Source organism: Podarcis erhardii (assembly GCF_964252035.2).
Source record: "Podarcis erhardii genome assembly, chromosome: 17".
Taxonomy (NCBI): Eukaryota; Metazoa; Chordata; class Lepidosauria; order Squamata; family Lacertidae; genus Podarcis; species Podarcis erhardii.
The window spans coordinates 11,373,111-11,386,938 of NC_138515.1; the positions used below are offsets into that span (position 1 = coordinate 11,373,111).

The 13,828-nt window shown below is 46.5% G+C and overlaps 1 protein-coding gene and 1 long non-coding RNA gene across 3 annotated transcripts in view; one reads left to right on the forward strand and one right to left on the reverse strand.

The window, feature by feature from the left end:
* The window catches only part of LOC309332550, a 55,135-nt gene extending 41,550 nt beyond the window's left edge, over positions 1-13,585 (forward strand). Inside the window, exon 3 of the long non-coding RNA XR_014152165.1 lies at positions 13,403-13,585. This is a non-coding gene — a long non-coding RNA (uncharacterized lncRNA). The remainder of the gene's footprint in view (positions 1-13,402) is intronic.
* The window catches only part of VLDLR (very low density lipoprotein receptor), a 28,263-nt gene continuing 16,101 nt past the window's right edge, over positions 1,667-13,828 (reverse strand). Inside the window, exons 9-19 of one of the 2 annotated variants that reach the window (XM_081844992.1) lie at positions 13,638-13,763; positions 13,067-13,238; positions 10,999-11,223; positions 9,546-9,664; positions 9,020-9,159; positions 8,383-8,524; positions 7,101-7,250; positions 6,065-6,130; positions 3,965-4,045; positions 3,420-3,589; positions 1,667-2,278 (exon numbers count right to left, since the gene is read on the reverse strand). In XM_081844992.1, the coding sequence (XP_081701118.1) occupies positions 2,243-2,278; positions 3,420-3,589; positions 3,965-4,045; positions 6,065-6,130; positions 7,101-7,250; positions 8,383-8,524; positions 9,020-9,159; positions 9,546-9,664; positions 10,999-11,223; positions 13,067-13,238; positions 13,638-13,763 (1,427 nt within the window). In that variant the 3' untranslated portion in view covers positions 1,667-2,242. The remainder of the gene's footprint in view (positions 2,279-3,419; positions 3,590-3,964; positions 4,046-6,064; positions 6,131-7,100; positions 7,251-8,382; positions 8,525-9,019; positions 9,160-9,545; positions 9,665-10,998; positions 11,224-13,066; positions 13,239-13,637; positions 13,764-13,828) is intronic. The other variant, XM_081844993.1, reaches the window with a different exon arrangement.

Genomic DNA, 13,828 nt, shown 5'->3' on the forward strand with positions numbered 1-13,828 from the left:
AAAGGCATTTGGAAACTAAGGAGGATAGAGGATACAACATGGAAGCAAGCGTCACAAAGACGTGCCAATATCATAACTGTGTCAGGCTGGTCATAATTCCCTTACAATTATAGAAGCTTTTGCAATGACAACAGGAAGGAGATTCTGCTGACTCAGAACATTGGTGATTTGTAGACATCTTTTGAGAGCAAAGCGAATTGAGAGCTTTCTTTTAGACATAGAATCGTGGGAAAAGGAGGGCAGTCTGGATTTAAAGCAGCAGAAAGGGCACTTCTGATACCTGATCTCAGTTGAGGAGAGTACTGTAGGAAATGGGGGATGGATCCTGCCAAACTTTAGACTGACAGGAGCAGGTGGAACTTGCACTCCTGCGATTGTGGGCAATTTGGATGAAAATGGCATACCTAGAGGTGGTCTGGTTCCTGATGTATCACTTGAACATCCCTCCCAAAAACACCCTGACCAGAGAGCGCTGGCAAGTTGTTTCCTGCCATAAGAAATCAGGACTTATCACAAGAGACAGCCTTTCCCTGGTGTTTGCTTATGTGGAGTGCTGTGTGGTAGAAAGAGACATTATTCCCAGACATGCTTCATCACTCACTAAAACCCACGTTCAGTCCTGTTGGGCAGATATACCAGCAGCAGAAGCTCATCCTTTGCTTCAATATCAGGTGTGACTAGGTTAGTCGTATCACTGCAACCCAGTCCCTCCCTTTGGAGCAGGGATTGGGACCCCGGGACCCTCCAGACATTGCTGACCTACAAACCCCATCATGCCTGACCACCGGCTATGCTGGTTGGGACTGATGGGGAGTTGGAATCCAACGATAGCTAGAGGGTCATGGGATTCAAAACAACATATCTAACATCTACTGCTTGGAAGGAAAAGGGGCCACCCCCCCCAACAAAAGTGGTTTCCACATACTGGGAGGTGGGGGTGAGTGGGTCTGTATTATGTGTATGAAAGAGCATCCCCAATCTTATCATTCTGCCCGGACACCGAGGTCCAGCTCTGAGGGCCTTCTGGCAGTTCCCTCCCTGAGAGAAGCGAAGTTGCAGGGAACCAGGCAGAGGGCCTTCTTGATGGTGGCACCCACCCTGTGGAATGCCCTCCCACCAGATGTCAAAGAAATAAACAACTATCTGACTTTTAGAAAACATCTGAAGGCAGCCCTGTTTAGGGAAGCTTTTAATATTTGATGGATTATTGTATTTTAATATTTTCCTGGAAGCTGCACAGAGTGGCTGGGGAAACCTGGCCAGATGGATGGGGTATAAATAAAAAAATATTATTATTATTATATTCAGCTGCTTATAAATCAAATACTCAATTGGCACCGTAAGCACCTCTGACATCCAAGGACTGCCTCTTGAGAGTAGCTGAGAGAGAAATTGAAAGGCTTCAGGCAGACTCAGCAAAGCAACAGCTGAAGCCAAGTGTTAGCATATTAACTGAGGGGGCAAGTGAGGGCTGCGTGAACTGGGCTGCTCAACCCTGTACAGCTTCTGGCGAGAGCTACACCATTCGCAGGCAGCCCTGCCGTTCCGATTTCCGTGTGCTCCCTTCATTCCAAGCAAAGTTCTGGAGCTCTTCCCCCAGCGAGTTCAGCTGGTGTCCAGAATGCATCAGCAGCAGGATCAAGCAAATGGCACGTCCAGCCCTGTCTATAGCTTTGCTTCTCTTTAATGTCATTTCAGTGTCGAAATTTACAGTGGTTTTCTGATACAGAGCAATTGTCCTCTGCACACCCCTGTAGGTGGTTTGGGGAGGACAAATTCACAATTCATACAAAAGTTAAATTTTACAAATTTTTGGCAATTAGACTGAGTAACCCGTTTTCTCCTATTGCCATTGCCCAACCATTGAAAAAAAAAGTTATACAATAATTTACATTGAAATGTGTTTCTTCACCAAAGTGCTTGATAGACTATCCTCAGGAAAATTTACAGGGGCCTGTACAATTATTTACAGGAAGTACTTCTTGCAGCGCTTGTTCCTTCCCTATGGCTTCTTGGAAAGTGCTTTATACAGGGCCAGCGGTGGCAATACTTATTAAAAGGGTTACAGGTAACCAGTGACTTAAAAGCTGAATTGCTGTGGACAGACGTTGACAAGCTTCGTATGAAAATGGTTTGTGAGCTTGTGCCATCTTCATTCTCCCATGACAGGAAGGAAGACTGTCCAGCCACTGGCTTCTGTCCAAATGGTGTAAAACAAAAGTAGACTAGGAGATGGCTGCCTTCATGATAAGTCATCGTCCGTGCTGACGACTGATATCTGTTCAGAGGAGAAACGAGGATTAGTGACAATGCAATCCCTCCCATTTCATACAGTGAAGTTTACGCAGCACGTGGTTTGTGTTTAACACAAGATGCTCCCGGCTTTCAACTTTGTATGACAGGAATAGTACACAATACTTACCCTGCTTTACTTATCCACAGAGCCAGCAGAGCTTCCTAGCCAGTAGATGCCACAACTTTAGCAGCTAATACAAAGTCATCTCCTCAAACATGACTTAGGTGGGTGCTGAGACAGAACCAGTTCCAAGAACCCAAGACCTTTGGCAAAGGGTATCAGTGGTGCCCTGGTCACCTCCCACCGCTCATTCTTTCCCCCACAGGTAAAACTTAAGATGACTCCCAAGATAAAGATTAGAAGAGGGGGAGAAGTCTACACTGGAGTCAAAGGAGAAATCCACAAAGGGACCTCCCATTTTCTGCCTCCTTCCACCTGCTTGCTTTGCAAGTGATCCTATGCAGGCCACCTGCAAGTGAGCCTCACTGAGCCTAGCGGGTCTCCCTTCAGAGGAAACCAGCCGAGAACGCCTTCTGAGCTCCTGGATCCCCAGACAGTGCTTGGCCCATGGATGGATTGGCAGCCGCGTCCAAAGTTCTGCTATGCAGTTACCAAAGCTAGTTTGAGATTTAAGCCTTAAGAACCAATTTGGATTAAGGACTTGAAACAAATTCTGATTTTCAAGAGTTGCTGGGATCCATTTAAGGCAGTCACTATACAGTAGTACCTCTGGTTACGAACTTAATTCGTTCTGGAGGTCCGTTCTTAACCTTAAACGGTTCTTAACCTGAGGTGTCACTTTAGCTAATGGGGCCTCCTGCTGCTGCGCCGCTGCTGCGTGATTTCTGTTCTCATCCTGAGGTAAAGTTCTTAACCTGAGGTACTACTTCCGGGTTAGCGGAGTCTGTAACCCGAGGTATCACTGTAGTGCCCTGCATTCCCAAAATCCCTGACCCCTGGGACCACACAGACCAGGGATTATGCGTCAGGAGGACAACACATTGATGGCACCACTGTTTCAGATATGACAGGGAAGTGATGCAATATTCTGCTACACCATTCTAGGAGTACTTATTTCTGGTGCCTAATATTTACTATCTTCAGTTCCACCCCCTTCACTTACAGCTGGATACGTGTGGCCCACTGAAGCGCTGTGTCTTCCGATGTCTATAGAGAGGTCTTCTTCCGTCGTTTTCAAGTACACTGGATTGTCAAAATTCATGCTTTTCATGTTCTTGTGTTGCCAGTTGCGCCACATGAAGTAGCTGCCTGCCGCCGCCATGGTCAACAACACTGAAAGAAATGGCAAGGCGATGTTCCTCTGGAGCATCTTAGCCCAGCTCAGACTGCAGAATAGCCTTCGGTGGCCTAGGTTGAATGCAGCCATCAGAAGGAGCAAATGTGCCACCTTGCTCCCACGACTGAGGGGGCTGCGGCTGCGTGGCTTCAGTGGAGCATGCATGCATGATGTCAGCATGTGGACGTGTCATGCGCACACCCCGTGGCTTGTGCATGCGACATGAGCACATTCCATGGAGTGCACGCAAGGCTGCCAAGGAATTTTAAGGGGGGCCAGCCCTCTCCCTGAACATGGGGTTGGGCCCTTGATCAGGAGGGAGGTACAGTGAAAATACCTTGCACGATTTCAGGGCAAAGTCTTCTACTTACATACGGGAAGAATGGCCCATGCTGCTGAAGAACTTCTGGATGAAGAAAGCTCTTCTGAAACTGGACTGCTTAGATTTTGTCCTAGGAAGAAAGAAACAGCCATTTCATTCACTCCCAAGCGCAACCCCAGTTAAGTGTTTTAAAAGCTTTCCACATCTGGTAGAAAGCTTTGTCTACTAAACAGTTTGAACGCTAGGGGAGGCAAAGTTGCCTGAACTTTGGCGGAGGAAATTGTTGGAAATTCCATTCCACCCTTGCTGCAGATATGTGAGATTGTTACATGTCACATGTCTGTTTACAGATTGCTGGAGTCCTGTGAGCGGAACATCCGCTCTGTATTGCTTTTGTTTTCTCTCTCTCTCCGAGAAGAACGACAAGGAGAAAGGCCATGTTTTTCTGTGTCCTGATTTATGTATAATAAATGCGTAGTTTAGTATAGTATCCCTGCCTCGAGCCTGATCTGTTGTGTGTTTACTCTGCTGAGTAATGTGTGCTCTTGCATGCACAGCAGAATGAGTCGCGGATGCACGTCGGAGGAGGATGACTGATTGATCTTTGCAGCAGCAAGACTGAGAAGGGAGACGTTCGGGCTGGGGCCAAGCCAGCTGGCTTTCCATCCCATAGTTCCGACAGAAATGAGCCGCTTGCCAAGCTGGTTCCCACTCAAAAAATTGAGGTGAGCTGCCATAAATTCCCTTGTTTTAAGATATTGGCCAGTGCATCATGGCATCACTACCTGGTGCAATAGCTCTGCTGGCCAGAGTCAGAAGGGGATATTCCAGTTCAGGTAAGAGAAGGATCAACTCTGAAGGCTCCAAGGCCTACCCAATGGGCATTACAATTCTGAGTGGGAAATGGTAGCATGAAGCTTAGGACAGAAAAGACCAATTACAGATAGGTAGCCATGTTGGTCTGCCATAGTCAAAACAAAATAAAAAAATTCCTTCCAGTAGCACCTTAAAGACCAACTAAGTTAGTTCTTGGTATGAGCTTTCGTGTGTATGCACACTTCTTCAGATACACTCTTCAGATGCACTCTTCTTCAGATTTAAGAGCTGATCTGATGACAGATCTACTGCGTTACGAAGCTGCAGCAGACAGTATCAGAGTGTATCTGAAGAAGTGTGCATACACACAAAAGCTCATACCAAGAACTAACTTAGTTGGTCTTTAAGGTGCTACTGGAAGGAATTTTTTTATTTTGTTTTGAGAAAAGACCAAGTTACTGTTGATTGGGAGGGGGGCATCTAGAGACCTCTAAGAGTCTGCACACTCTCCCTTGAGGTCTGCAGCTTGGGGGTAATCCTAGATTATTCTTACACTGTAGCAATTGCTAGGAATAATGCCTGTTGTCAGCTGTTTCCTTAGCAAAGAAAGGAAGTCAATCCAGACCATAGATTCAGGTAGATAGCCGTGTTGGTCTCACACATACGAAATAAATAAAATAAATAAATAAATTGTCCAGTAGCACCTTAGAGACCAACTAAGTTAGTTCTGGGTATAAGGTATCTGAAGAAGTGTGCATGCACAGGAAAGCTTATACCCAGAACTACTTAGTTGGTCTCTAAGGTGCCAATGTGTTTGCATTATAGTCGACTCTCGGGTTGTGAATGTGATCCATGAGGGATGCACATTCGCAACCCGTGTCTGCGCACGCGTGGGTTGTGATTTGGTGCTTCTGTGCATGCACGACCGCCGAAACCCTTCTTAATTGTATTTCACTATTAAAATACTTCTTGATTGTATTTCAGTTCAATTACTTTGATAACATACATATTTTGTTATGTGCAAATGGCTTGAGATACCTATGAGGTCCATAAATTACCATATAGCATATATTCAACACAAAAAACAGTGACAATTTGTTGTGGACAAAGGACAGCTGGACATAGAAAGGGCCCCCTCCCATTACCTTCAGGAGCTTAGGGCCTCATCAAACCTAAATCCAGCCCTGAGCTTAGCTCAGTGTTCCTTGGACTAACCCAAACACGCAAGGTCTGCATAAAGACCTCTGTGCCCCCCCCCCTTGCGCTGAGCATAAGTGGTGGGATCCTTTGCTTATTCTGCTCCACCACCAGCACGCTGCATTAGGACCAATACCTCCAGAAAGTGGTCCAGGTGGTTTTTCTGTTCTGCTGTTCTCTTTTGCCTCAGCAGCTCCTGTACCTGAAATTATAGATCAGCAACTTTGAAGCCCAGGATTGACTGGGTCCTTGTTCTGTGGAGGCGGCGCATCTACAGATGAGCATGTTCATGCACGTCTCAAATTAGCTGTGGATTGCAAGATGTCAGCCGTCTGCTGCAGCTTCGTAACGCAGTAGATCTGTCATCAGATCAGCTCTTAAATGCTTAGAAAGTCAGGCTCAAGTTATCTAGCTCTTGGCCACTTAAGCCATTTTTAATTTTTTGCATTTTTAAAATAAGAGGTCGAGAGGTCCAGTGGCGTAGCGTGGGTTGTCAGCACCCGGGGCAAGGCAAGTAATTTGTGCCCCCTAACCCTGGATTTGCGCCCCCTAACCCTATCCCTAACCCTAACCCCCAGATGTTGCGCCCGGTGCGGCCGGCCCCCCCTGCACCCCCCACGCTACGCCACTGGAGAGGTCAAATGTTTTTCAGAACTATGCTGGAAAATAAAAGCCAAGGCTGAAGTCTGAGCTATGTTATGCTTAGAAGCAAGCTGCAGGACCAGTTGAACACATTGCTCTTAGGAATGCCAATTATGCAGCGCTCCAAGAGATGCTATAGTAGGTTGATATGTGAGGTTTCATACTTCAACTAGCAAACCTTTCCCACCTAGAACTAGCATTCTGGATTAACAGAGCTTGCTTTTTCAAGGCACTTTGCCTCCCAGTAGGTCGTATGTCAGCATACATCCCACTGCGGAGATTATCTTTTGTCCAATGCCGTCTCAGAAAAGGAGATTGAGGCAGCTCACAATGCATTACTGCAATTATTATCAGGACGACATCTGAATTTAACAGATGCCTACTATAGCTTGTGAAATCCATGAGTATGTAGATGCCAGCCAGAATATGCCACTGAACGACCACATCAAAGCATTTTGGACAATATTAATGCACAAGATGGACGGGGCAAAGACTCACGAGACGCAACTCCAAGGAGCATGCAAGTGTACCTCTGCATCTTAAGCCATTATCTTGCAACATGTCGCCATCGGGACAAATGCAAGTATACTTTGGCGAACGGTCATTGATCTGGGGAGCAGGCAAGCACAGATATTCGCAGCCTCCATTTGTCATGTTCTCATCTTCACACCAGTTCTTTCCTGTGGAGAGATGTTTCCAAGCATGTTCATCTCGTATCAGAACTTAAACTTCCATCAAGACGGCAAAGGCTGTGATCAGTTTACTAGGCGAGCCATCGCAACGTTTGGCTTGCAGTCAAGGCTATACTCAACATGGTGCTCATCTTCCTATAATGGGAGTGTCTTCCAAGAGAAAATGCGAGAACAGAGAGTCTTTCTAGCATAGGATGCTATTTGTCCCTTGACTTTTGCCAAAGTAAACCATGGACTGAGAGCAAGTTACAGTCAGAACTTGGATGACTGAAGGCATAATTTGGGCCAACCATTCACTTCCCTCTCAGATGCACTGTGGCAACTTTAAACAGATTCATTTCTGAAAGTATTTTTATACCACTGTACCATAAACATAAGGGACGCAGGTGGCACTGTGGGTTAAACCACAGAGCCTAGGACTTGCCGATCAGAAGGTCGGTGGTTCGAATCCCCGCAATGGAGTGAGCTCCCATTGCTCGGTCCCAGCTCCTGCCAACCTCATAGTTTGAAAGCACGAAGTGCAAGTAGATAAATAGGTACCGCTCCAGCGGGAAGGTAAACAGCATTTCCGTGTGCTGCTCTGGTTCACCAGAAGCGGCTTAGTCATGCTGGCCACATGACCTGGAAGCTGTACGCTGGCTCCCTCAGCCAATAAAGCGAGATGAGCGCCACAACCCCAGAGTCGGCCACAACTGGACCTGATAGTCAGGGGTCCCTTTACCTTTACCTACCCTAAATATATATCACAACAGTTTACAACAATATAAAACCATGAAGATTAGAAAAAAAGTTAAAAACAAGTAGTAAGCAATGGAAAGGGAAGGGATCATCTAGTGTAGGCTTTCCCAAACTCAGCCCTCCAGATTTTTGGGACTACAACTCCCATCATCCCTAGCTAACAGGACCATCAGGGATGATGGGAATTTTAGTCCCCAAACAGCTGGAGGGCTGAGTTTTGAGATGCCTGATCAAGTCCAACTGGCTGCAGTGTATTGTGGGAGATGTACCCTTAATTGCCTGCCTAGACCTGGTGGAAGAGAAGTTCTGAGATGGCATTTAAAAGTTGGCCCAGAAAGCTTATTGAAAGCTTTCTTGCATTGCACCTGACGACTCCTGTTACCTGATTGCTGTACAAGTTCATGATACACAATGATGTCCCGAGCATCATACAAGTTGTTGACTACGGTTTCCAGCTCAGCGCCCGTAAACTTATTTGCACCGTACACAGCTTCGTTTTCACCATCTGTCCAGTAAATGGTGTCCTGGGGGGGGGGAGGGAAGGTGGTTATATCAGACTGAAGGATTATTCTTTGAACTGCTGAAGTTAAAAAGAATGCAAGTGAGGACCAGGCATGTTTTCCATCAAATTCCACGAGTCAAGTTAAATGGAGCAACCTTTCAGCAGCCATTTAGTTCACTAGCACTAGCCACCTGGCCCAGCTCCATTATTATGGAAGACAACAGCATTTCTGAAGCTCAAATGACTTGTCACCACTCTTAGCTTGCTAATTTATTTCTCACATTCACAGACCACCTTTTCTTCCAAGAAGCTCAATGTGGCATACATGGTTCTTTTCCCTCCCCAATTCATTCTCTCAACAGCCCTGTGAGGTTGGTTAGACTGAGTGACTGACTGGCCCAAGGTCAGCCGGCGAGCTTCATGGCCCACTGGGAATTTGAACCCTGGTCTCCCAGGTCACAACCTGACACTCTACCCATTAAGCCACGCTGCCTCTCACTGAGACCTTGGTTCTTACCTCAAATATCGTCAGAGCAAGGGGATGAGCAAGGAATTCATGGGATTCCAACACAATCCTTCGGTCGTGCCCATTCAGATCAACACTGGACAGCTTGTGCAGCTTAGAATCAACCCAGTAGAGACGATTCTTCACACGATCTGAAGAGAAAACATCTCAGAATGCAGCCAAGTTTTGACAAGAGCTTGCCTAAATGCACTTCTAAGCCTAGATTTCTAAGGAGGTTTTGCAGTAGCGTCCTTGGCTATGCAATGGGTAATTAAGGCACCACAAAATGCAGATTACAGGATCCTGAAGTCAATGGCAATGATCATAGAGCGAAGCCATGGAAGCATGTCAAATACCCCCAAGGCTGGGTATTGGCTTGATTTGGGGTGGGGAAAGGTCTCATCATGTTCTGGCCCAAAGCAGTTCATCCCAGAAGACTACTTGCTTTCACACCCTTAAGGCACTCATCCCAGTTAATCCAACTCCAAGAATTCCTTCAACAAGGAATTCCAGCACGGTAGGAAGAACATTTATATACCTAGTGCAATCCCATTAGGCCTCTCAATATCTGTTGTCACAAGTTGTTGCCTGTCAAGTCCATTCATCCCTGCTTTCTCAATTTTGGCTGGTTCACCCCAATCAGACCAATACATGAAGCTGTAAGAGAAACCAGGTAAAAACTGTCAGGAGTCGACTCGGCTGCCTAGATCGTTTTGCATGTTTCTTCCTCAGCAGTTGCACTCACTAGAGTTTCGCCTCAAAACTTTGGCTGATTTTGGCTAACAGGCCTTTTTATGCATCAGTTCCTGGCAGGCCCAGGCAACGTCTTGTCTAAAACCGGTTTAAAGTTAAAAATGGCAAGAACAAGTTTGGAATTTCTGATCAGGCAACGGATCACAAATCCCTGCTCACCTCACTTGCAGTGAGCCTCGCAGCCTGCAGTCGGGTTGCCTGGTCCACCCCCTCCCTCCGCAGCCCAGCAACCCACCTCGCGAGTGGGACTTTCCTGCCTGCCACCCGTGCCTTTGTTCCTTTCCCTGGCTGTGGGAGTGCTAGCAGGCTGCCTCCTCCCTCCACCCCTCCTCGTGCCGAGTGGAACGGTGCCTTCTGGTGGCCAAGAGAGACTCCGGTCAGAGGGAGCCATGGCTAGCGGTTCCGGGGAGGCTGGTGGCGCCACAGTGCCCAGCAGTGCCCCAGCTGATGCATTCTGCCTGGGACAGCACCACACGCCCAGCCTCACTAGCAAGAGGTAGAAGCTACACACGGTGACGCCAATCATCTACTCAGCCGGCAACTGCTTTCTTCCTCCCTTCCAACATCATAATATACCGCCATATCGCAAAGTTTAGCTGGTGATCTATTACAAGGTTGGAAAGCAAGTATCGCCCACCCCTAGTTCCTGTTTGTACCAAATTACAGAAAGGACAGGTATCTTCCCTCAGGGTCATTCTTTTGTTGCGCAAATGCACCAAAGCATATAGATCAAGCCTAGAAAAACAGTCCTTTCTCAACCAGGGTGGTCAAATACAGGCATAGGCAAACTCTGGCCCTCCAGATGTTTGGGACTACAATTCCCATCATCCCTGGCTAACAGGACCAGTGGTCAGGGATGATGGGAATTGTAGTCCAAAAAATATCTGGAGGGCTGGAGTTTGCCTATGCCTGGGTAAGTATCGTGGGCAGCTACTCTGGCATTAAGTTACTAGCAATTCTTCCAGTACCACTTCCTGTCTATTCAACATAGATGTGCTTACATTGGCAAAGATATAAAGGTTTATGAAGCAAGTTATTGCTGTCTTTTCTGGATTCCCCAATGGAATCCTCAATAACGTTCTCTCAAATTGAGGGTTTCCTCTCTCTCTCTTTCCTGCAAGTGCTGCTACACGTCTTGGAATGCTGCACCCTTGTGAGGATAGGTTATATGAGAGAGCCTCAAAAATCATCAAGGTTTATTCAGTTAAGATGATCTCAGACATCTAAACATTGTTTACCCAGTAAGGGGATCCACAGCAAGAGAGGCGGGCTCTTTTAAGTCCGTGTTGAAGAGGACCTTCCTTTTAGCACCATTCAGGCTGGCCACAGAAATGGACTTGAGAGAAGAATCCGTCCAGTAGATGTTCTTGTATATCCAGTCAAAAGCAATTCCTGCAGGATTCTGCACATTCTCTATGATCCGGCGGTGCTGTAGTGGCTTGTTATTAGAAGTGATTGAGGTGCTGGGAAGAAATATCTCATTAAGTTGAGATATATGGATACACTGCCCAGACTGCCCCAAACCCAATGTGTGGGGCTCCAAGTTAATCCTAGACTCAGATTTAGCTAGAACAAGCTTGCAGCTTAAGGGGTACATTTTCCTCATGGCAAACCTACTGGGAGCTACATGCAGGGAACGTTCCCATGTGAAATCAGCTAATTTCCAACCATACAAAAGCTGGAGATCCTCACACAACACATTTTCCACCAAGTCAAGCGAGAGGCAGCCCAGTTCTACAATACATTCAAGCTAAGGAGAAGCTGTGAAGGATGCAGATCAGAAACATGGCCTGATGAGAATTCCCAGGGCTGGAGGCACCTTTGGCCCATTGGCTGGAGATTACTAACCCCCTGATCTACAAGTTGAGACTCTGAGATGGTGGCTACTTAATACCCCAAGGCCACCCATCTAAGGAAATTGATTTTGGCCATCAAACTTGCCATCTAGTATGTTTTGGCAGTCACACACAGTAAGGTTTCAGCTGGGCTTCCCTCCTGGGTCTGTGTGCCTGGTACCAAGCAAAAACAGGTGCCCAGGACTTTTAGTTTGCTCACGTATCTGCTCAGCTGCATTTGAAACTAAACTGTGTTAGTGACATCTAGCTAATTTGATAGCCATTTTTAAACTGGGTACAGTGGTACCTTGGTTCTCAAACTTAATCCATTCCGGAAGTCCGTTCCAAAACCAAGGTGCGCTTTCTCATAGAAAGTAATGCAAAACAGATTAATCCGTTCCAGACTTTTAAAAACAACCCCTAAAACAGCAATTTAACATGAATTTTACTATCTGCAGCCTTTCTCAACCTGTGGGTCCCCAGATGTTGTTGAACTACAACTCCCATCATCCCTAGCTAGCAAGGCCAGAGCTCAGGGATGATGGGAGTTGTAGTCCAACACCATCTGGGGACCCACAGGTTGAGAGCCACTGATTCTAACGAGACCATTGATCCATAAAATGAAAGCAATAAACAATGTACTGCAGTCACACAATCAATCAATCAATCAATCAATCAGTAGCTGAACTGAGTTCCACACAGTCACAAAAACAAAACAAAAAAGTCAAAAAAGTAAAATAAATAGCAAAGAGAGACAGACCTCAGCGCAACACTCAAAATGGAAGTGTGGAACCCAAATTGGAAGCATAATACTCAAAATGGAGCACGTTCAGCTTCAAAAAAAAGTTTGCAAACTGGAACACTTACTTCCGGGTTTGCAGTGTTTGGGTTCCAAGTTGTTTGAGTACCAAGGCGTTTGAGAACCAAGGTACCACTGTACAGGCATAGTAGCTCAACACCTTAAGGGAGCCCTCATTATTAGAAGGTTCTCTCCAAGTACAAAATTTTGCACAGCGCTGTTTGGTAGATTGTGCTTTATGGTAGCAGCCAGCACTGCAGAGCTCAGTTGGTTAGGGCCTGGTGCTGATAACATCAAGGTTGCAGGTTTGATCCCTGTATAGGACAGCTGCATATTCCTGCATTGCAGGGCGGAGGGGAACCAGGCAATCCTCTCCAACTCTAATTCTATTATTCTATTCCTCTATACTTCCCCCAAAAGAAATCCAAGGGTCTGTTCTTCAGCTGAACCTGTGTGTCGGGTAACCTGAAAGGCCCACACTGTTGATTATCCATTATCAAGTTGAGGCCGAGAGTAGCGTACAAGACATTGTCTTCACCAAAAAAATAAGCTGCATAGTCTTAAGGGGAGGTTTGGTGATCTATTGCAAGTCAGCCAAGTCAAAAGTTGCTACTCTTTAGGTAGGAGTGCAAGCAGCTCTGCAGTTCCATCACCTGAATGGAAAAAGCTTACCTGAGGAGAGCATTTGGGCCAATGTCCGCCCAAAAGATGGCATGCTCAGCCATGTCCGCATCCAAGGCCACCACGTTCCTCAAGTCTCCGATGAGCTGGGTATAGTCCTGTCTTTCCAGGGCAAACTGCCTGATGTTCCAGCGATTCGTAAAAAGCAGACTTGGTTCTCCACCTGCAATAATAGATTAGTAGGTGAAGTGAGCAGCCAGATGGTGCAGAAATAGCTTTTTACCCTGAGCGCCCACTTTCAAACAAGTTCCTCCATGGACCATTTCCCCCCCATCTGCAGGCTCTGCACAGCCATTCATGTCTCCTCATTCCCATTATGCATTTCAGGAATTCAGATCCCAGCTGATTAGGCTTCAGAGGCAACCAGGGGCACCCAATGTCAATTACAGCAGTCCTCCTGGGACATTTTGCAAGGTGGACAACTTTCATTCATCTCTCTGAGATGCAAGGCTCTGGGAAGGTGCCCGGAAAGGAGTTCGCGATTGTTTTACATCCTCAAGAGGAAAATTATGGACACCAGGATGAAGAGTTGCTTAGTGCCAGAACCACTCAAGCTGCTTACCGATTGCCTTACATACTAGAGTTTGTGGGTCCATCCGGTAGCCCCGGCTACATTCGCATTTGTACCCCAACTTTGTATTGATGCAGATTTGGCTGCAGATACCTGGGTTCAAGCATTCATCAATGTCTGGAAGAGAAAAGCTACTTAGCATTGCACTACGATAGGAATGCAAGTTTCAGGAATACCATCTT